Source organism: Dermacentor albipictus, chromosome 6 (genome assembly GCF_038994185.2).
Source record: "Dermacentor albipictus isolate Rhodes 1998 colony chromosome 6, USDA_Dalb.pri_finalv2, whole genome shotgun sequence".
Classification (NCBI taxonomy): domain Eukaryota; kingdom Metazoa; phylum Arthropoda; class Arachnida; order Ixodida; family Ixodidae; genus Dermacentor; species Dermacentor albipictus.
The window spans coordinates 99,949,749-99,973,396 of record NC_091826.1 but is presented as its reverse complement, the minus strand read 5'-3'; the positions used below and the strand labels follow the sequence as shown (position 1 = coordinate 99,973,396).

Below are 23,648 nucleotides of genomic sequence, written 5' to 3'. Positions count from 1 at the left end.
AACTGTCACGCGATCATTTAAACGCGGGTTAGGAATTCAATTTTCTCGAAACCGAAATTTTCCTGAAATGTGCAATTCATGATATTGACCGTAAGCGTTGTTCAGCGGATCGTTTTTAGTCCGCCAACACAAACTATTTCAATGGAACGCCGATACCGTGGTTATCGCAAAGAGTACTGGGCAAGAACGGTTTACCCTCGCCAACCAAGACGCAGCGTCTGGATATTGTCTGACAAGCTGAGAGTCAGTGCAGTGCACAGCCGTGAACCGGTGCCAGTTAATGGCAGCTTAGCGTTGTTATGATTTTCACGGAACGGAACCAACAAAGATGATTTCGTTCTCGGCGGGGCTAACAAGAAAGTACATGGTACAGCCCTCTCGCTAAGCGTTTCTTGAGGGGGCATGCTTTTCGCATTGTTCGCGTCTCGCCACCTCATTTAGAGCCGCAAACTGGTTTTTTTAGCGAACCTCATCGCCCTCACAAGTCAGTTACTCCAGGCTTCGCTTGAAAACGTGACTCACCTGTCTCACACATGAAAACACCGCCGCAGCCGACGTTCACGAAACCTTCCTGCTGGCACCCCGCTGGTACACGAATTTGTTGATTTTTTCTCGATGGACGAATGGTGATTGGTGTTGATGGCAGTACGGATGAAGAACAAAAACCACGGTAGGTGTCTTGAATAAATTCTCTTTTTATGCATAAGAAAGCGCCAAATTTGGGCGTATAATTATTATTTTGTAAAATGATCGAGCAGAATTCATTACATTTTCTTTTTTTGCGCCTGCGTCCTCTGGCGTTTGGTGGGAGCACTAGTTCGTTACGTAGCCGTGACGTAGATCCTGAGGCCAGATTTCTCGGAGTGTCCGCTCTAGTCTTCTCCTTTCTCTATGCCCTAGGCTCCACCCACCCTCGCTGCGTCGCTATGCTGTGCGATGCTATTTTTACACTCCTAGAATCCGCCCACCCCCTCCGGGTTCCTCTGTTGCGCGATGCTATATCTGTACACCCTAGGCTCCACCCGTCCTCGCAGCTTCGCTTTGCTGCACGATGCTGTTGTTATCCTGCTAGGCTCAACCTACACTCGCCGCGTTGCTATGCTTTGCAATGCTATCTTTATGCTGTGCTTCTACTCTCTCAGCAATATCTCCCTCTGCTCGGCGATGCCGCGGACGTCGAGAGAACCCCAGCGAGGTTCCAACAGCTCCTCTGTAATATAAATGAAACTGTACTGTGGCAATCACAACTTTTGAAATTTAAACCAACAGAAAGCTGAGCTAGTTGGTAAGGATTCATTAGGCAAAAAAGAGGTGGGACGTGCAGAGAGAACACAAGAGTAGAGAAGTGGACAACACGAACTCCGACTATCAACAGAAGGGAGCACTGAGGCCAAAAAGAAAGAAGACAAAAAACTCATCTGCGCAAGCTCAGGAATGGTATCATCACGTGTCAGTCGGGTACATGTGTCGGTCTACGTGAGAGATAACTGTTAAGGCCCTTAATCGCTTCCGTATGTAAGGTAATCGAAGGCTGACTCACGCACGCACTTCCACCTTATAGATATACCATGCCTCTAGGTAAGACGCGTATCTTCATTCTTATACCTGTACAATATCGCTAAGTTAACTCTGGCGTGCAGTGACAATCTTGGCAACGCAGGGAACGATTAGAAGGCGATCCACTGGTTAACGACCTTTTAGGCTCCATTAGCCTTTGATGGATACACCGCCTCCTTTGCACTACGTAGAATGGGTCACAGGTAAGGGGAATTTTATAAAATACACCCATACGGCAGTCAGTATACCTGTTGTTCTTATTGTGCTTCACTGAACAAATATCTGTTCTTTTTTGCCTTTTAACTGCTCCTTTTTCCTCTGCATGGCAGCGCATATCTTAACTAGCTTAATGGGAGCAGTGAAAGCAACATCAACGTCATATTTACTTGCAACTTATTTAAGCCTGTGCGACACTGAATGAATGCACGGAATGGCCACTCCTGTTTTTTTTTTGCTATTACTGCTTTCTGCAATCACGTCCGTCATCCTCGAAACCGACTTCTTTAGGCGCTCAGCCACAGTGGCCACTCCTACACTAGGATAACCAGGATAATAGGGCACTAGGATAATAGGCGCCGTACCTGCGCAATAAAACCTCGACAGTTCCTATCTCGTGTTGTCCACGACTTCCTTCGCTCTTGTGCCACTGATCGCAAGCTGTCGACCACCTTCCACCTACAAACGAATGGTCTTACTGGACGTCTCAACCGGACAATCACGGAGGTGCTGTTGATGTGCGTCTCCAACGATCACCGCGACTGGAACAGCCTTCCCCTATAATTCGTCCCGATATTACACCGCAAAATGTTCGCCCTTTTATATCTTGTATGGTCGTGACCCCACGTTGCCGTTTGACACCATCCTTCCTTTTGTGCCGCATGTTCCCACAGAATACACACACGTGATGTAATCGATCGTGCTCACATGGCGACTCATGTCGCCCGATCTCGCTTATTAGCCTCGCAGCATATACAAAAGCGTTACGACCGCAGCCATCGCGATATTATGTTTGTGCCAGGCGGTTGGGTGCTCCTTTGGTCACAATGTCGTAGGGTTGGCCTCTCCCAGAAGCTTCCCTCTCGCTGCACAGGGCCTTATGAATTCCTAAGCCATGTTAACGACGTAAATACGAGACTTCGCTACTACACTTTGATACATCCTCAAGTCAAACACCTGTTGATGTCGTGCGCGTTTTAGAGCTAAAGCCATTCTTCGCTCGCAATTGTTCGCCTATCATGCGCCGAGACGGCGCTTTACCATACGGGGGTCCTGTTACGGAAGGATGAAAGAAGAGACAGGAAGAAGAAGATCGTAGACGCTGGCTGCTGCGGGTTGTTGTTGGTCAGCCATCTTAACTACTCTCACTCATCTTTTATATATAATGTAAATAGAGTATTTCTATACTCGCAACATCACCGTAACAATATGCTTGCTAGCGCAATAGAAGATATGTTTTAACGCGATGGCATTAAGGAGCTCGTGTCGCAGAAAAACCGGTGTGGTCGGTGTCGGCGTTGGCGGCGTTGGCCGTGAGCGATAAATACCGGGAGGCACTTCATGAATAAGAAAACAACTTGCAAGATGGGCTGGGTGGGAGTCGAACCAGGGTCTCCGGAGTGTGGGACGGAGACGCTACCACTCAGCCACGAGTTCGATGCTTCAAAGCGGTACAAAAGCGACTCTAGCGAATGCGGTGTATCCTTCGAAACGAGCCGTAGAAAGTTATACTGCAGTGTATATCGGTAATTATGAACAAGTAACTTACAGAAGTTGCACTTACACGAGTAAGAAGCGCGCTTCCGCTACATTTCTTCTGCGCTTTCCGCACACGCCGAGCCATCTTGCGGCAAACACAGAGGACCCCCTCCTCTCAATGTACGACGCTGCCCCGACAGGTGGCGCGCCACGTGCCCATTGGAGCTCGGCTGGGACTGAGGCGAGGCGCGTCGCGGCCCGGATTCCCTCGACCGACGCTTCGCCATGCTCCCTCACGGGTCGCAGAATCCAGCGTCCTTCCTTTCTTTAGATCACTAGCTGTCTATCTCTGCTCGTGCCGATTACGACGTTTGGCTGGCGTACATCGTTTCCCCCTCCGAGACACCGAGTTCTTTGGTTCGTTCCGCTTGCTAAGGGGCACGTTTCGTTGCCGCGCATAACGCTGCGTTGCTTGACGCTCACCGCGTGATTGGTGGGTGCAAAGTGCGATGCGGGCGCCTCGTAAGTGATCGCTGCACCGTAGCGCATTATCTTATACCTCTTGGCGGGTCGATGGGAACGCTGTCGCGTTCCACTTCTGAAGGCGAAGCTTAAGCGTCCTCCAATTTTTGTTTTCCATTCTTGTTTTTTATTCTTAGCATTGCTATCAAATTTATACGTTGACAATGTACTACACTGAAGGTATTTTATTTTAAAGGCATAATTCAATGCTGCTCTCTAGATAAAAAAAAAGATGGAAATAACTAAAAGGAGTCGCTATAGGAGCTAGGATGCTTTGTTTCTATACAGAGATTGCAATGAGAATTAAGAGAGAAACCTTTCGGTAAATGTGCGAGAAAGAAAATAAAAACTATTTTTCGCTGTATACGTTCTTCAACAAATATCCGAATATGATACGCACCATATTCGACAAATCCTTTTTGCCACCTGCGGTTCTTAACATGCACCTTAATCTGAGTACATAAGTGTTGTCTAAATGCGTTAAGCATTCATACGTTTACCCAACAAGAAAACCGTCCGCCCGTCCGTCTGCCCGCCATGCAAAACGATCGCTTTCAAGCGAGAGCCTGCAGCAGGAAGCGATTTACTTCCGTGCGGCCTGTCGCTTCGACGTGAACGAAGCGGCGAAAATACCGCAGTCACCGAGCTCTCAGCACACCTCGCACCCTGCATGTTTCGCCGATAGCTTTCAATATGCGAACCAGCGCGTCTCTCTTCAACGCAAGTGCCGTGAACACAGCACACCAAGCACTCAGCAGTCGACAATCTCTGTCGGCATCGCGAATCGCTTTCAAGATACACGCGGTTCGCGCGTTTGTGCGGACCGCGTGGAGCAGCCGCCGGTGGAGTGAGACTGGTCAAGTTGCAAAATACTTTGACGCGGATATATAAGGTGCTAAAAAGTTATATGTTTTATAATGATCGCGTAGCTTGAGCATCAGCGTAGCTGGCCCCGCCACGTGCAGTACGTTGCTTGCGTCGGCATCGCACCTTGAACCGCCGCGCGCAGTGGTTCGTGCCTCCGCAGCGCTGCCGTTTGTACCGGCCGCATCAAGCGTCACAAAATCGGCAATGAAACCTGGCTGCGGGGAGATTAGCAAGCGGCACTGCGCTTACGCATGCTTAGACAACTCCCACAGGAGTTTCTACGTAATTGCTATCTCTTTATTGCACTTCGCCCATAGTAAAATGGGGCCGCCGTGGCCCGGATTGAACCAACGGCTTCGATCTCAGAAGCGCAAAGCCATACACTGCGCTACCTTGCCGGGTTTGAGAAATGTTAGTTTAAATGCACGATGCCGCACTACTGCATTCCTTGATAACTTCGTTTAACACAATCAATGTTGTCCAGTATACGCATGGATTAGTGCTGAAGATTTCTAATGGCGTTGGAAGTAAGTGAATGGGCTCCTACGTGTACATGCTCCTTTCCTTTTAAGAAAGCTGGTTGCATTTTACGCTTATGGAACGACATGTATTATACCATAGTCACGTTTAAAATGTATGAAGCTTCCCATCGAATCTAAACGGAAAAGGCATTTGCCGAGATGTCCTTACCTATGCCGTTGTCACGCAGTCGGACAGGGCAACTAAGTCCCTCTGTGTTAAGGACCACGGCTGTTACGGTTGCGTCCAGGACAATGTGGCCTCCTTTACCAACACCAGCGTATATGATTGCATCCTCTGGTTCCGTGACCGGCTCGTCCTCCGCCTCACACTTAGCCGCTATAGGCCTATTGTTGACATCTCTGAATTGGGACGTGACCTCCATGGTGATAACGACTCGACCGTTCCTTGAACACTCCACTTGAAGCGTCCATGTGCCGGGCTTAAAACGTAGATCAATCAACCAGTCAGTAAATCATGGAATCAATAATCAATAAATTTATCAGTAAATGGAATAGGGAGAGAAAAGCATTACGGCCTTCGCTATTCGCGAACTCAATTTTCCACACGCAGCTCCTCAGCGGGAGTGCGCCGTTCCGCCCTCTCGACTATTATCTAGTACACTCTAGTGGTAAGTTCATAAGTAGCTCCTTTCACCAGCGGAAGATAAAGAGGGAAGCAGGCCTGCGTATAGGCCTGCGCATGTGGGTCGTTGGCCGATGGTGGGGAGGGCAAGGAGGCCGCGACGCAAGGACTCGCGATGAGACGGGAAAGATTGCATTGAAAGAGATGTCCTTACGTTGCGCATGTGCTCTACCATCCAGATAACCGCGCTAAAACAATCTCACCCACTTTCTGGAGACCAGGTATCCCTAACAATTGGCGCAGAAAGCCAGCTCGCCTCTTTTAAATCTCATAACGCTGTTTACGTTCAAAGGTGTATTGCACTTCTCGTCAACTGGAATAACTCGTCAGGTTTTAATTTGCAGTCCCATTGAATAAACACAAACCATAAGCACTCCTTACGCATTTACGGAAAGCTTCGCTGTATATGGGTTCCAATAGGGCACATCGGGCTTGCTGCATTTTTTCTTTACCTAAGTAAGCATACCGTGTTGCATAGCTCAATTGGAGGTATTCATGGCAAGTAGAGAGGTCGGTGCACTTAACACGAAGTTCTCTTGGAAAAACCCGGGTTCACATCTCAGCATTCAATTTTTCCAAAGGGAAATATTAATAAATAAACGCTTAATTTACTATTCTGCGAAAGGCTCTGCAGTAGCTGCGTCAGCAGAGGTAAAAAATATATGTTTAGAGCCAAAAATTGTACAACATTTCAAAGTCCTATCTATAGCATCATCTACATAAAAGAAAATATTTACTTGCTTGCTTACATCGAAAAGCGTTACTCAAACAAAAACTCTAGAAAAACGATGATACGATGAATAATGAAAGTAAAATCGAACAATACGAAGATCGGGTTATTCCACTAAAAGCTGTTCCTTAAAATACCAAACTGCGTATGTTGCTTTTTCTATGCACGGAAAGTCCGAGTACTGGAACTAGGAAACCTGACTTTATTATCAATTCAATTCAGCGTATAGTACTTCAGAGCGGGCGCACAAATTACACTACGTGCTCGCTACTAGTTACAATTCCTGGAAGGGACAATATCGATTGTTCTTTGCCGCCTGTTCAGAAAAGAATTTCTTTTCTTGCAGGATGTTCTCACGCGGTATACTATTATTGCAAGCGTGTTCGGAGAGCGATAATACACGACAAAGCAATCCGGCCTGGACACGCGATTACTGAAATTGAGCGTGTCGGGGAAATAGTGCATCTTAGCGGAACGCGACCAAAGATTGCGAAGCACTGATCACCCATGGCTAATACATTGCGGCCATACGTGAAACCGGTTGTAGGTTTAGTTTCTCATTTTCAGGTCACAACATCGGTCTCGATCGTTTTCTCTTGATTTATTTTTATAAGCAAAGAACCTGTCCCTAACACATTACATTTTAATTAATAATTTTAATCAATTACTTTCTTCCTGCTGGTATTTCACTTTGTCAATTATTTTCCTTTGCCTCGAAACGCTAACTGCTTTGAAATTAGGTTGTGCAGTACCAAAATGCATATAATAAGGTGCATTTTGGCGCACGTAGCAATAATAAGTGCATCAACTTTGAGCACATACATTCGGTGCGAAATATATAGTCAATAGGAAAGATATCATATGGATAAATAGATTACCTCTCTTTTGTTGAGCGTCCTACAGTTACTCCTGGATCACCTGAACGTAAAAGGATTGCACATTTCCACACTTCTCTTCGAAACTGGGCATCTTAGCTTTTCTCTTACCATACGTTTATCTCCTCATCAGCGGGCAGCGCCATCACAGGTGGGGAGAGCTGTTGCTGAATGCTGCATAGCTATGTTCAGTCTGTATCAATTATCACATATCGAAAGATGTTTGGTCATATTAAACGAATGTTTGTTTCTCTGACTTATGCGTAAGACCTATTTTTTGGTTTGTAACACACGGACAGTATTTCTACAGCTGAATAATATGCAGTTTTACATAACAATTACCTAACTCATTTCTGCACCTTTTCATGGAACGCGAGAATTCGCTGGTGCCTGTTACAGTCAGACGTTTACGCGGATATCACTAAACGGAGAAAAAATTTAAATCAGATTATACGGTTTTACGTGCAGAAACCAAGATTGCACGAAATTTCCCGGAATTCCTGAAATTTGGACCACATGAAGTTCATTAACGTGTACCAAAATCTAAGTAAACGCCCGTTGTTTCATTAGGTCCCAATTGAAATGCGCCATCATGGCCGGGATCAAGCTAAGTGGCTACCTGATAAAGGCGAGAAAATGGAAACGACGCTTCTGAGACTTGATAGCGACGGATACCTAGTACATTAAAGACAAGAAATCCCCTATGGATAATTTTTTCAGCTTTGACTTGCCCTACGCAGGGTCTTCTCCTAGCCCCAACAGCCACGAAACAATATTCTTCATTGAGGTCCCAGGACCAAGGATGGCGACATTCCGTAACGACATTATTGCCAGAGAGCTGATAGTACATTACAACGCAGTTATTTTCTCCCACACACACCCTGAGATAACTTTAGTGCCGCTGCAGATGTAATAACAAAACAAACAAAGAGAACGCCAAAAAATATTTCAGGAGCATTCCTTAGTGAAGATGAGCAACGCGTGAAATTCTGCAGGCGATTCGTTGTCCGGCTAACCACTAACCAAGCACTAACTAACCACTAACCACCAAGCACAGCTAAGAGCACAGCGGCTTTATTTGGATGTCCTTTCATTTGATCTATTCCATCCTTGAACTCCTCTTCCTCATCTTTTTAGGCGTTCACGAATACTGGCTCATGTCTAAAATCGGTGACGCGCAAGAAGAAGAAAAATTTGCCATTGTGGAAATGGGTGCACAATCAGATGCAACCGGGCGGTATGCTAGAATTGTGTGAATCGCGTGCGACACGCGCCGGCTGTACACTAAGAAAAAGGGTAAAAACCAGGTGGTGCTTTGAGTACCGGTGCTGTACGCATATGTTACGAAGGGCAGAATGACGTCGCAATTTGTGTGGTCGGAGGCGACGTATATTGAAAGCATGTCGCCAAGTGTACGGTTGAAGCATTCTGTAAGGCTATTGGTTTTAGGATGGTACGCTGTAGCTGTACGATGAACATAGTGGCATTCTTTAAGAGTGGATAAAACTACTTCGGATAGGAATACCCGTGCGAGATTACTGAGCAGTTCGTGAGGTGGCGCATGATGCAGGATGAATCAAGAAGCAGGAAGGACGCAACATCACTCTCGCGCGCTGCAATTTCGGCCTATCGCGTGATGTGATGAACTGCCACAATGCCCCAGTGGTTTCCAGCCGATGTTAGTGGAACAGGCCCATACAAATTGATGCTGACGCGCCGAGACGGCCGTGCAGGGCAAAGTCTGCAGACTGGCTGGCGAGGAGAGTTGTGGAGATTTCCGGCGCATAGTATCGGGGCAATGGCGTACGAACTTCTGAACGAAGTTGCAAATCCCTTGCCAGTACTCTCGCTGTTGAAGGCACTGATAAGTTTTCAAAACTCCTGAGTGTGCACACTGTGGATCGGCGTAGAATGCTGCGTTTATGTAAGAACGGAGGCTGTGAGGTATAACTAATAACCCGTGGTGCCCGTTGGGGCTATAAATGGTCGGGGAAGGCGTTTGTCGCGAATGGTGAAATGGTGAGCTTGACGACGCAACGTGTGAGATGGATGTGCTGGTAGACCAGAAAGCAAGTCTATAAGGGATGTAATAGAATGGTATTTGCGCTGCTCAGACGTGACAGTAGCAAGGTCGAGTGCAGAAACGCCATAGTGGGATAGTGAGCAGCAGGCATTGCCGTCAGGCAAGGGTGAGGGTGAGAAGGCTTCAGCCTAAAAATGCTGGCATCTGTTGTGGCACAGCACAGGGATATGGTAGTCCAGCAGGCGAAGTGCCCCTCGGGCGAAGTGCTTGAGGGATCGCTCAAGGACGATAGCCAAAACAGTGCATGGTGGTGCGTTATTACATCAAATTGAGGGCCGTATACATGAGGCCTGAACTTTGTGAGAAACCAGATGAGGTGACAAGGCATTATTATTCTATCACAGTGTGCTTTGTCCCAGCTTTTGTGAGCGAACGACTTGCATCAAGCACTACATTTAAGGAAACCCCTATTTGTGCTGGGTGAGAACAGAGGCGGGACAGACACCACTGGTATCTGTGTGCACTTCGGCAGGAGCTGTCGGAGAGATATGGCGTAAAATTGACAGATACGTTACCAAACGACCGAGCATTCTGAAGACTTCACCGCACTTGGAAGGCAATGAAGTGAGAGACCCCGTTGCTTTTAAGTAGCTTTGTCAGGGGCTATGTGATGGCGCCGAAATCGCGAATCACGCGTCTGAAGTATTAGCACAGACTGATGAACCTGCGTATCTTTTTAAGGACTTTGGTGGAGTAATTTGTTGATGGCCGGAAGTTTGGCTGCATAAGGGAGAATTCCCCTCCTTGGGTACGATATAACCAAGCATTGTCCGCTGCCGAGTTGCAAATCGGCACTTCTTGAGGTTTAGCTGCAGCCCAGTGTTTTTAGACACCTTAAAACAGACCTGATCCGTCAGGAAGTGCGTGAAGTAATGAGCAAAAACAAGAACGTCGGCGAGAAAGCACAAGCACGTGTGCCACATGAAGTCATGCAGATTTGTGTCCATCATGCGCTGAAAATTTCCGGGTGCATTACGAAGTCCAATAGGCATTACGCGCTAAATTCGTATAAGCATTCTGTGTTCGGCCGATCGGCGTCTACCATGGGTACTCACCGATACACTGAGTGCAAATCTAGAAATGAAAAAAAGAATTGGTCCTATGTAGACGGTCATTCAAGTCTACTCGCGGCAGATGGTGGCTGTCCTTGTGAGTGATCTTTTTTTTTTAAGCGGCGGTATTCGGAACACAAACGCATGTGACCATCGTTCATCGTAATTAGGGCGACAGCAGATGCCCTGAAACAGTTAGAAGGTCGTATCACCTCGAGTCGCAGCATGCCTTCAACTTGTTCCTTGAATAGACGGCGTTCTGCAGGCGATACATGGTAAGCACGTTGCTGCAATGGCCGTTGCGGGCCAGTATCTATGCAATGTGTAACCGCCAGTGTCCGACCATGGGAAGATTGCCCTACATCAAAAGGAAAATGAAATTTTTCTAAAAGGCACAAAAGCTGAGATAGTTGGGCCGGTGTAAGGTCATCCGCAATCGGAAGAATCGAACACATCGCTGGATGACAGGGACACAGAAACAGCACTGAGGGTACTGGAACTAGTATAGTCATTGTCGTCAGACAGGTCTATACCTTGAACGCCGTCGATCGTTTCTACATTGCCAAGAAATTCCCCTCGGAGCAGCAATACAGAGTATGAAAACAGGTTGCCATGGAAAATTGTGCTGTAGCCCTGTGTGATGTCCAATGTGGCAAAAAAAATTGCTGCAGACCTTTACAGTTACAAAGTCCTCAGATGGAGACAGTAGTGTAACAACGTCTGAGTCTCCGCTGCAGGACGTGGGCGCGAAAGTTGACGCGTTCGGAGGATCATGGGTGTCTACTTCGTTAAGTAGTTTCCCAGAAAGCGAAGAATTATCAGTGAGGGGCAAATCCAAGGATGGCGACACTTTTAGTTCGGCCCGCGTGCAACGAATAACGGCATTGTGGTGCGAGAGAAAATCCCAGCTGAGTTTAACGTCAACCGACGATAACGCTGGAGTCCGGGCCTAGGCATGAAGTCGGCATAGTGGAGAGCCATGCTTGGAGAGAGTGGTTGAGTCCTCGCGACGACTTCAGCGAATCGGAGTGGTGCTGCCGAAAGGATCTGTTGGGGCGGCGCAACGACGTCCCGTATAGCGTAGTCGAACAGCCGCAAGAAGATGTTGGCGATGGTCTGGCAAGGCCTCAGTGATTTTTTCTCGATTGTGCGAGGGAACGGAGGCAGAAAATGCGATGCAGGTTGTCGTAGATGAGGCGCCTGAGCCAAGGACATCAAGGAGAGCTAGCGTGCAAATTCCACCCGAACTAGCGCGTTCATTTCAGCAAGCAGCGCTGACTGGCGGAAGATGATAGCCAAACCAGCCACAAGGTCGTCGAACGAAAAAGGGCGACGTGGCAGCTAGCACTGCATGCGTAGCTTCTCGTAGCTTTGGCATAAATTGACAATATCTGCCACGTACTGAGGATTCGTGCCAAGTAGCATGTTGTATGCAGCGTCCTCTATCTCGTTCATGGCATTTCTAATTCAGTCGGTCTCCGATATCGTTGCGTTGACTTTCTTACCCAAGTTCAGTACATCATCAATGTACCCGGTAAATGATTCACCCGGCTACTGTGCAGGTTCTCGCAAACACGACTCCGCTCACTGCTTGCGCAAAGCAGGGCCACCAAACACAGCCCCTAAAAAGGTCTTCAACGAGGGCCACGTCGGAAAAGCAGTCTCACGGTTGTTGTACTGGAGACTGGCGACACCCGCGAGATGGAAGAGCACGTTGCTCATCTTGGCGGGATCGTCCTATTTCTTGTGGGCGCTTACCCTAGCAGATGTCGCAAGCCAGTTCTCGACGTTGGTGTCGTGCGCTCCACTGAATATGGCAGGGTCTTTCTGGCGAGCCACATCGCAGCACATGAGCGACTGTGGAGGTGCTGGCTGGGATGCGTCTTCAGGCATGGTTGAGCGTAGGGCATGGAATCGATGTTCGAGGATTTACATTGTAGGCCGAAACAAACTCGACTACTTCTAAAGGTGTTGATTAGCCGACAGCGGTTGTGCTGATCGTCAGACCATGGCATGGACTTTCAGTACATGTAGGGTTTCCCGAACAAAGCGCTGGAGATATTGAACCACTAGAAAGCGCTAGAGCAGATGGCCCGCTATGGCCTACCTCGTCTTCGCTACAGTTATTGTAATCAAGTAATTTTTTTATCATTTTCAAACCTGGCAGACTCTAACGAGTTGTAATGCTGCGATTTGCCCGTTACCAAGTGTGAGAGCCAAATTTAGTGTGCCTCGAACCATACCAAGCAGTTCATGTCGTACAGTATTTCATAAATACAGCATTTATGCGCTAAACGAGAATCGCCAATGCATGAAACCCTCTAACCCTAGAGCTGGAATAGAATTGACAGAGATTTCCCAGTTAATCGACAAGCGTAAAATAGCTGACATAAGGAAGCATAATACGGATAGAATTGAGCATTCTCTCAGGAACGGAGAAAGTCTAAAAGCAGTGAAGAAGAAACTAGGAATGGGCAAGGATCCGATGTGTGCGGTAAGATACAAAGCCAGCAATATTATTACTAACATGGATAAGATAGTTCAAGTGGCTGAACAGTTCTATAAAGGTTTATACAGTATCAGTGGCACAGACGACGATAATGAAAGAGAGATTAGTGTAGAGGAATTTGACATCCCCATGAGTGACGAAGGAAGAAATAAACAGAGCCTTAGGAGCTATTGAAAGGGTGAAGACAGTTGGAGAGGATCAGGTATCAGCAGATTTGTTGAAGGACGGTGAGCAGATTGGTCAAGAAAAACTGGCCACCCTGTACACGCAACGCCGCATGATCTCGAGCGTACCAGAATCCTTGAAAGACGCCAAAATAATCGTAATCCATAAGAAAGCAGACGATAAAGACTTGAAAAATCATAGACCGATCAGCTTCCGTTGCCTACAAAGTATTTACTGAGGTAATCGCAAATACAATCAGGAACACTTTGGACTTCTGTCAACAAAAAGGCCAGGGAGGATTTCGTAAAGACTACTCAATCATAGACCATAATCAAACTAGCAATCTCGTGAAAGAGAAATGTCCGGAATATAACCAACCCTTATATATAGCTTTCATTGATTACGAGAAAGCGTTTTAATCAGTCGGAACTTCAATAGTCATGCAGGCATTAAGGAATAAGGGCGTAGATGTGCCATATGTAAAAACGCTGAAAGATATCTATAGTGGCTCCACAGCCACCGTAGTCCTGCATAAAGAAAGCAACAAAATCCCAAAAGGACGACGTCAGACAGGGAGATACGATCCCTCCATTGCTATTCACAGCGTGGTTAGAAGAGGTATTCAGAGACCTGGATTGAAAAGAATTCGGGTAATAAGTAATGGAGAATCCTTTAGTATTTTGCGACTCGCTGATGATATTTCCTTGCTTAGTAACTTAGGGTAACGATTCCATAGGATGCTCACTGACCTTATTCTGCAAAAAAACTAATGTTCAACAGTGCCTGAATAGGAGAGCAGTTAACGATAACTAACGAGGCACTTGAAGTGGTAAGGGAATACATCTACTTAGGGCAGATAGTGACCGTGTATCCGGATCATGAGACTGAAATAATCAGAAGAATAAAAATTGGCTGGGGTGCATTTGGCAGGCATTCTCAGATCATAAACAGCACGTTGCCATTATCTCTCAAGAGAAAAGTGTACAACAGCTGTGTCTTACTAGTACTCACGTACAGTGCAGCAACCGGGAGGATTACGAAAATGGTCCTACTTAAATTGAGGACGACACAACGAGCTATAGAAAGAAGAATGATGGGTGTAACTTTAAGAGGATATGAAGAGAGGAGACTGGGTGAGGGAACAAGCGCGAGTTAACTACATCTCAGTGCGAATCAAGAAAAAGAAATGGGCATGGGCATGGCGTGTAATGAGGAGGCACGATAGCCGGTTGTCATTAAGGGTTACGGACTGGATTCCAAGAGAAGAGAAATGAAGCAGGCGGTGGCAGACAGTTAGTTGGGCGGATGAGGCTAAGAAGTTTGCAGGGACAACATGGCCACAATTAGCACATGACCGGGGTAGTTGGAGAAGTATGGGAAGATCTTTGCCTAGCAGTGGGCGTAGCCCCGCAGATGATGATGATGACTAAGCGGTGTGTATGAGAGAGAGAGAGTAATAAAGAAATAGAAGGCAGGCAAAACAGTGATAGAGATACTAAACAAATTAGGAGCACAGTTTAGGACAGACTTTTAAAGAGAGATGTTTAAACTGAAATGCTACTCGAACGCGGACTGGGGCATTGAAACTTCTGTCGGTCCTCTTCCAGCAAGTGTAAAAAACTCATTCAGTTCTGCATCTACAGAACTGCATCTACAGTATTTTCATGATTGGTAGATGATGAGAAGTGGCTGGTGAAAAAAAATGGTCGAACAAGAGTAATCCGCATATTCTATAAATCCTGGTTTCTAAGGATTAAGTCATACCGTGGCCGGGCTTGGTATGGTTAGTGATTTTTCCCTGCCGTTCTCCACTTCCTCACAATTCTGACACCTCTTTCCTGTGGGATCCACCAGCCAGGCCATGAGGGAGTAATTTTCAGCAGGGTGACGGATGATTGTAACAACCGTGTTGTTTCCCAGGCCTTCATCAAGAATAAATGTTTCTTGGACAGTTCCGTTGAAGCCTTTCGTTATGTACATAATCTGCGAAATGAAGAAATGCTTGTTCACTTATTGCACAGTGCGATGAAAACAGATCTATTTGTCAAATAGGTGGAAAAGTTGGTGGCTAAAAGCCGCTCAACAGATTGGTTTGAAAGGAGCACATGCTACAGCCACCTCTGTACAAAGGGATTGGTGATGCCAGCAAGCGAGCCACAATACTATAAAGGACAAACACATGCGATAAAACATTTCTATTATAAAAGTGCACTGGTAACAGATGATGTGAGGGGTACCTAATTAAAAAAATATTTGTTCGGAAAGAAGTAAGTTTTCAAGGCACAATTCTCTTATTATATGATAAACTTGTGCGTTCCCCTAAAAATGGTTGCTGTGCCTTAGTTTTTTTGCGAAGTTGTTTGCTTACGTAATAGTAGGCGATCGACTTATTTATTCACGTGAGTGACGCAATCTAGTCATTCCGGAAGATGTGAATTCCTAGTTCTGGCGACGGCTCAAGAACAATGCCGTGGGCACTGTGTAATGCAGAGGACAACATTGGGTACCCATTCTTTAGAAATGTTACACTGTATTGTCAATCCTTGCTATCATCTGGCAAACACCTTCTCAATGTTTGCTAAGGAATTGTCAACTCGAATTCACCATCAACTTAACACCTCCCCCATACTTCCAAGGACAAACACCTTCAAATTCAGCTTCCTTCTAAGGACAGTTCAACTATGGAACTCTTTAGGTGGCGGTACTCATTGTGTGCCACTCGATAACAATGTGTCTACACTTAGCGACCACAAGAATGTGTTTAGAGGTTTAATTTTGCTGTACTTGTTCCAGTCTTGATAGATCTCTTTATTTATATCTTTATGTATTTCTTTCATTTTTTTCGTTCATCTATACCCACTTCTGCAATAGTCGTTACAGTGCTGAAGTATGCCTAAATGTTTTAATAATAAGAGAAATAAAGAGGACTTTCTGGAGTGTTCCGTGCAAGCGTTTCCATGCGTGCTACACCGAACGGAAGGGCCTCATCCACCCAACCACAGTGTGCGAAGTGCCGGTGTTATATTTGTGTTCTAGGGATTCACGTACCTAAGCCACGTATTTATTTAGTGTTATTTGCTATACTTTCGGGACCAACAGTGTTGCTGTTGGCAGTGCTTGTGAAGAATCAACAAGAAATGACGAAAAATACTACGCGTACCTCGTTGTGCCACATTTTAAAAATATGCAAGTGTCCCGTAGAGGGACAGAACTAAAGTCAATCTGTTTTGCTCTGGCTTGCAGCAACTCAGATTATTCGATTGCGTATCAATGATTATTCATTTATTATTAATATGCTTGTCACATATTATGCTCAGAGTGAAAGTATTATTTATTTATTTATTTATTTATTTATTTATTTATTTATTTATTCATACTGTCGATCCCATCAGGGATCATAACAGGAAGGGCATACATAGTTTTCTTGCAGTGTAACAATAATAGTTAGCGCAATAATAAGGTTAGACATATTAAACATGCAGTTAGCAGAGGCAGACAATGTAGTAGGCATAAAAGTAACGTTATACTCAGTAATAATGTTGATAAAAAAAGCAACAGGTAATCAAAGCCAGAAAATATACAAAGGTGAACAAATGGCATGCATAAATTACACAATACATAGCATTAAATTTAAGAGTAACAAGGGGTAATGAGGTAGTCTGTCAAACATCAATGGTGGTAGTCGGCCAATGGTGGTAGCAGTCGGCCATACTGAATAGCTATCGACCTAGCGTTCCGATCCACGATACATCCTACATACACGTTTTTTCAAAGCGCGAAATAAAGCAAAAAAAGAAACATACGGAAACTTGGAGAGGAACTAAATGACCACCTGGGTAATATATATAAAGCAGACAAAATTGTTGTGTTATCCACCTATTTGCATTACACGCTAATTTGCGAGTAGGGCTTTGGGAAAACGTTCCTAAGCATATTACCCGCTTCACGTAAATATTAGGCTAATATAAGATATTTTCCTATGAGAACACCGTCGCTATTTACAGAATAGCGATATATGTTTTCTGTCCAGTTTAGGAATTCTAACTTTTAACATGCTTCGCTTGTTGTTAAAGACACCAAATATTACCAATATTGAAAACATGGGAAGTCATATATATGAGTTTTTGTAGAGTGACTGGAATTTCGCTTTCTCTCGTCAATGCAATAAAGATAGGTGAAATGGGTCGAGTAATCGTTTCAAAAGTGCATTTTACGTGCATTTGAATAGGTCAATTGAGGATGACTCCGAGCTAAACCTTTCTGTAAGTTCTCCAATACGCGGTATCGCACTTTTTGGTGGCGAGAATAACCAGGATATTAAATAGATGCAGAAACTCTTGCTGCCTCTCGGAATATTCTTAGTTGAACGCTGCAAATCTGTACTTACATACATAGGTTCCTTGGAGCGCTCGCCCCAGGTGAGATGATCCTTAAAGATATTCCTAATGTCCAATCTGGGATCGTATCCATCCTTTGGAAAGCACTCGCCGTCAGCAGACTGGGAGATGGCCAATTTTGTAGCTTTAGTTAGGTTCTTGAGCTCGTTTCTCGCCTTACGGTGAGATCTTTCTGCATCTTCTTTGAATGCTGCTATTTGTGGTGCCAATTCATAGAGATTGGGCAGCGTAGAACCCTGGCCAGAAACCAGTGGTTCAGTGGCATTACCTTTTGCAGTTTCACTGGTTGTAATGAGCCCCTGAAAGCGATAGGTACCACAAGAAGTAAACTTTATTACTGAGCTCTTCTCTGCGCTTCATATGGCGTGAGCAGACGCAGGTGGCGAGCAATCAATGGACACATCCGCTCCTATGTTTGCATATCAAATGAAATTACTGCAATAATATTAGCATCAAACAGTGGCGTACGAAATACCATCCCGTGCCTTTGAGCAGCAGCTGAAAATTACTCGAACCTAAATTTTTTACAAACCCCGCAAATGTTCTTAACCACAGCTGATTCTTTGCAATTTCACAAACCCGGTACACTGTTTATAGTGTTGTGAAAACGATTACGAACTTCCACGCACAAAATCACAGAATTACATGAATAATATTCGCTTCTCGGTTGCAACCCTTATTTTCGACAGAAATTATGCGGGAACATGAACCGTGCCCAAGCAGTTGGCGCTGTCATCCCACCATCGTGCTTTCGCGGTACCGACGACGGCGCATCCGTCCTTCGCGCAAGGTTAAACCATCGTGTGCTTGTGCGCATTGTCAGCATTGCGGCCATTATGCGCACTGCTTTCCGGTACGTAACGTTGACACGACACGGTCTCATCTCTTGCAGCTTCGAAGTGTGACGCTTGAAAGCTGCTGTCGCCATTGTTCATTACGACAGCGCTGTGAATCGCCTAGTTGATAGATACCAGGTTTATAAATAGCGCTCATTCTTCCGTTGCTGATCTGGTAATGCAGAACTTCATATTTTGCCAATAAATACGCGTTTCACCGAGAAATAGCAAAATAGCAAAATAGCAACGCGTTTTGCCGATGTGTATGTTGCAATTACGGTCAATGAGTGTGTGGATTTCATCAGCCAGTTTGTCTTTAGCCTTCTCCCCGCTACACCAATGAATGGTGCACACATTGATGCACCCAAAGCTGATGCATGTTCCATCTGCAAAGGAGCAGCTGCTTCGGGTGCCAGGGCGCACAGCGCGCTTATCGCTGAAACAGCGTTCGAGGAGCTTTCAATTTCTTTCACTTGCTTTCAATGTTTCAGGAGCAAAAGTGCGTGTTTTCAAGTGACTGCGTTTATTTGGCTCTTTCGCTCATTTTCGTGGTAGTAACAGTAGTAAGCGGTGTTCCGTGGTGGGACATTCAAAGCCGATACAAAGATTCCGATCGAAGCGCGATGTGTTATCGCGCAAGCAAATTGCAGGATGCGTTCGTCGGCAAAGGCAAACCAGTGTTGCTCGTCGAGGCGGACATAAATTCGCATAACCGATCTGCGCTTGCGCTCATGCCACTGTAGTCGAGGCACATGTGAGCGGTCGGCTTATATGCACAGCCGTGAATTTTACACCATTACAGATGTGCTGGTAAATGGGTGTGCTTTTTGTGAAGTTATGCATGCGAAAAGCCAACTCTTCCTGGATACTATGACTGCAGCCAATGAATGCTTTCAAGCATCTGTTCTTCAGAAACAAAGGCGAAAAAAATTTCAGCTGAGCTAATAATTCCCGTTCCAAAATGTTTTCTACCGAACAATCCACAGTCACTTCAAGAATACCTTGGTAAGCGAGAAACCACGCAACAACATACAGCTAACGACACCTCCAAGAAATTCCTGTGCAATCTACCCGAAATGCCACGATCTTGTTATGGGAAAAAAAGGGTGAGGCGTGAAGACAGGACACAAGAGTAGAGAAGTGTTGTCCACTTCTCTACTGTTGTGTCCTGTCTTGACGCCTTACTTTTTTTGCATAATGAATCCTTACCAACAATCTCAGCTTTCTGTTGTGCCAAGATCTTGTTTGTGCATATTCGGGCCCTTTTAAAATTTTAACAGGTAAGATGTACTTCACTGAACAATAAATTATACAGAGATGTAACTTGCAAAGTTTGCGGACATTTGAGAACCGGAGAACACAAAGAGTACCTTCGCCTCTTATTTGCGTGACTGGATGAACACGGCCTGATCCTAAAGACCAAGAAATGGATTTTCGGAATTAGAGCCTGGGATTTACTCGGCCATCGCATTTCACGCCAAGGCATCAAGCCACTGGAATTACAGCTGCGGGCAATCGAGCACTTCCCTTGTCCAACTTCCTTCCAAAAGTCGCGCGAGTTTCTCGGGCTCATTAATTTTCACAGGAACTTCATACCATCCTGTGAGCGAGTTCTTCAGCCGCTTACCGACCTGCTGCCTTGCGACACTTGGAAACCGCCTACAATCCACTGGTCCTAGGAGCATAAACAGTTCTTCGAGCAAGCGAAAATGCAGTTGGGGAGTACAGCGTTGCTGATTCATCCGTTGCTCGACGCGCCACTCTCCTTATTGCAGACACGTCGACCATTTCAGTGAGTGCAGTACTGCAGCAGCATGAGAGCACTGTCTTTGGCGAGGGAGATGTTGGCCATCTATTGTGGTGTCAAACATTTTTGTTCTTTGTCTTGAAGGTTGTACATTTGCATTCCGTTAGCCTTCGTTTTAAAGCTGTTAGCCTTCGTTTTAAAGCCGTTAGCCTTCGTTTTAAAGAACAACAGTTCGTCGTACTCAGAACATATGATTCAACAACTTTCCTTTTTTTCCAATTTTCTGCGGACATGTGCCACATCTCTGGGACATGAAATGGGCCAGGGTAAGCACTATCGTACATCAGCACTTTGCCGGCTGGCGGTTTGAATTTCCAACCTCTAGCCACTTCCCAGCAAAACGGCCCTGAGTTCCACCAATTGTGGGAAGAAGGTTCGCCGCCTCAGCATGTGAAGTTGCCGCTTCCCTACACAAGACAATTTGTCATGTACGACACATCGCACGCAGCTCCTAGCCTGCTTGCGCCCCTACACTTTCGGCGGCCTATATTCGATTCACTGCACGGGCTAAGCCATCTCGCCATCACCGCAAGACAGATTTATCGCAGAGTGATTCATCTTGCCAAGGTTCAACAGCGATGTTCGAAGCTGGGTAATAGGCTGCAAGCCTGTCATGCTGTGAAAGTGGCCTGGCACATGTTTTCAGCGGCACAGCCGTTTCGACCATAATAGAGCCGTTGCAATCACGTGCGTTTAGAGGTGGTGGGATCTCTTCCGCCCTACCAAGTTTTCAAGTACCTCCTTATGTGTGTCAGCTAGTGTTTGGGGTGGCCTGAGGCGAGACCTCTACAAGACGTCAAGGGCGAAACAGTGGCGGAAGCATTTGGTGCCAAGTGGGCACTGTGGTTCGGTTGCGCTGTGCACATAACTACTGACCGAGGCCGGTAATTCCAAAGCACCTTTCTTTTGAGCCCTGGTGGGACTGCTGGGCGCGCGCCTTCATAACACCACGGCTTACCACCCACAGAGTAGTGGGATGGTCCAGCATCTACACAGACAACTGAAGGCGTCATTGACCGTCACGCTCAATAGAAAGCACTGAGATGAAAGGTTAGGATATACAAACGATCCAACTACTCCTTCATCAGTGGCGTTGCTAAAGATGTCGTTAGAGGGGGGGGGGGGGTTTGAGGGGGCTCACGTTCCAGCTTGGCCTCCTCCTTATAGAATTCATTGCTGGATCAAATACATAAACGTTAACTGCATTGTCATTGCCAAAGATGCTGCAAACAAATTCTTGAAAGCTACGCACTGTAAAGACAAGTAAAACACGTATTTTGTTATAAAACCATATACTTGTATGTCCCCAAAATTGTACCCGAAATAAATGATATCAATGCTTCTATGTTGTTTTGTCTACTTAATAAGAAAAACAAATATCACACCAACTGTTGAAACATATTGTTTCGAAACCAGCGTAGCAGTGCATGCTGCTGATACAAAAAATGTAAGGGCCATGAAATAAACAAGGTCAAATATTTTAAATGAAACTATCATTCAAGAACTTTATTTATATTTTTGTACATATGCAATGACCAGAGAAAAAATCTGAATGACGCTATCCTTTTTTCGAATTTATTGCGCAGGCGCTGTGAGCGGCCGTGTATTGTAACTCCACCGAAATTATAGTCTCAAATGACAGAATATATAAAAAGCAGTAGTTGTGCAATATATACGAAGGCGAAGCAAATGAAAGTCAGCCGACGCGAATCGCTAACAAATCGTGTGCTTTATTTAGACATTTGTTAGACAATTGTTAGACAAATGACAAAAGTTATACATTTGTTCCACTAAATAATGTGAAGCGTGATTCCCGTCTGCTAAAACTCCTTGGGTTGCTGCCTAATAAGTCTGTACCTGACCCTTTCACACCATCGTCCGGCACGAATCAGGTTCCCTTCAGCTGTTTCTTCAACTGCCCCAAAATGCTGAAGTCCCAGGGACACAGGTATGTGCGTTATGGCAGACGTTACTGCGTTTCCAACTTGAACTTTGCAGTTTTGTGTGAACCACACCAGCGATGTGAGGATGGGCATTGTTCTGGAGCAAGATGAATCCATTCGTCAATTTTCCCCGTCGTTTGTTCTTCATTGCCCCATGCAGCCGATCAGGCATTTAAGAATACCAGGAACAATTCATAGACTCTCCAGGTTTAGCCAGTTCGATCGGTAGTGGTCCCTTTCAGGAGGAAATGGCGGCCATCGCTTTCTTTGGGGGTGGTGAATTCGAATGTTTCACTGTAAGCTTTGCCATGGTGTTCCAGGCTCGTAATATTGGCACAATCTCGGTGACAATTGCAGATCACAAGTCATCACGCTCATTGTGATACCGGATCAGACGGGTCAGGGCAGCGCCGAACGTCTCCGTCTTCTGGCGGTGGTTAAAAATCTTGGGTATCCACTGCGCACACAAGAGCCAATCACCGAGATATTCATAAATATATGGTGTGAACCGAACTGTGACTGATGTTCACACGCTCTGCCAATTCATTGATGCTTATGCTCGGCTCTTGTCTAATCAGCTAATGAACCTTTGAAATAGTGTTGGGAGTAATCGCATGGTGGCTTTAGCCCGGTCTTGCCAATGTATTTGCAACTTTAACGTCCTTGCTCGAACCGTTTGCTTCCACCCTTCACAGTGACCAATTAAATGCAATGTAAAACGTAAAAGGCAGCCATACGGCTTCTAATTTCTTTTCGGGAGGTACCTTCATGTGTCGAACACATCACTACACCGCGCTGCCCAACTTTTTGGGCGTCGATTAGGTCACGTAATTATGTTCAATTCAGTGCATGAGAGCAATAAAGATCATTATTCCTTACGACTGCATGTCACTTTTGTAAATGAGAGATGCTTGTGTGCTAGCAGCATACCTCGCTTATAAGTAACAGACCATAATTGCGCGGGGTGGGTTGGATCACTTTCATTTTAATCGCCGTAGTGCATTAGAAATGTAAAGATACAATGGAATATAGAAATGCGAAGATGCAGCTTGATAAACGGCAGAAGAGTGTCAATAGAAACAAAGTTCACTGCACATATACAGAAAACATCGCGAAAAAATTCAATATACGTATAAGGATGTACCGCTAGAAGGACACCGCATCGTTTCTGGCACAACGTCACCGGCTGATTTACCGCCCTTTCCCAGCCCCTTCAAAAGACGCTTGCTGAGTTGCTACTTATTCACTGGGCATGCGTGTAGCACTCATTGCACTATGCCTCATGCGCAACTATTCGTTGCTCCACAGGTGCGTAACAATTTCACCCTGCATGCTAAACGGAGTGACAATCGCTCACTTTTGCTACTCCCATGCTCACTTGTCTTATAGGCTACTATGCGTGATTGGCTCGACGTGGCGCAGTTGTTGCAATTCCGTGATGTTGAG

At 45.6% G+C, this 23,648-nt stretch overlaps 1 protein-coding gene across 6 annotated transcripts in view; it reads right to left on the bottom strand.

The window, feature by feature from the left end:
• Positions 1-23,648, bottom strand: part of LOC135913649 (calcium-activated chloride channel regulator 1-like) — a 248,513-nt gene that overhangs the window by 35,834 nt on the left and 189,031 nt on the right. For all 6 annotated transcript variants that reach the window (XM_070541096.1, XM_070541095.1, XM_070541094.1 and 3 more), the window contains 3 exons: positions 17,607-17,915; positions 14,984-15,202; positions 5,332-5,602 (listed from right to left, as the gene is read on the bottom strand). In XM_070541096.1, the coding sequence (XP_070397197.1) occupies positions 5,332-5,602; positions 14,984-15,202; positions 17,607-17,915 (799 nt within the window). The remainder of the gene's footprint in view (positions 1-5,331; positions 5,603-14,983; positions 15,203-17,606; positions 17,916-23,648) is intronic.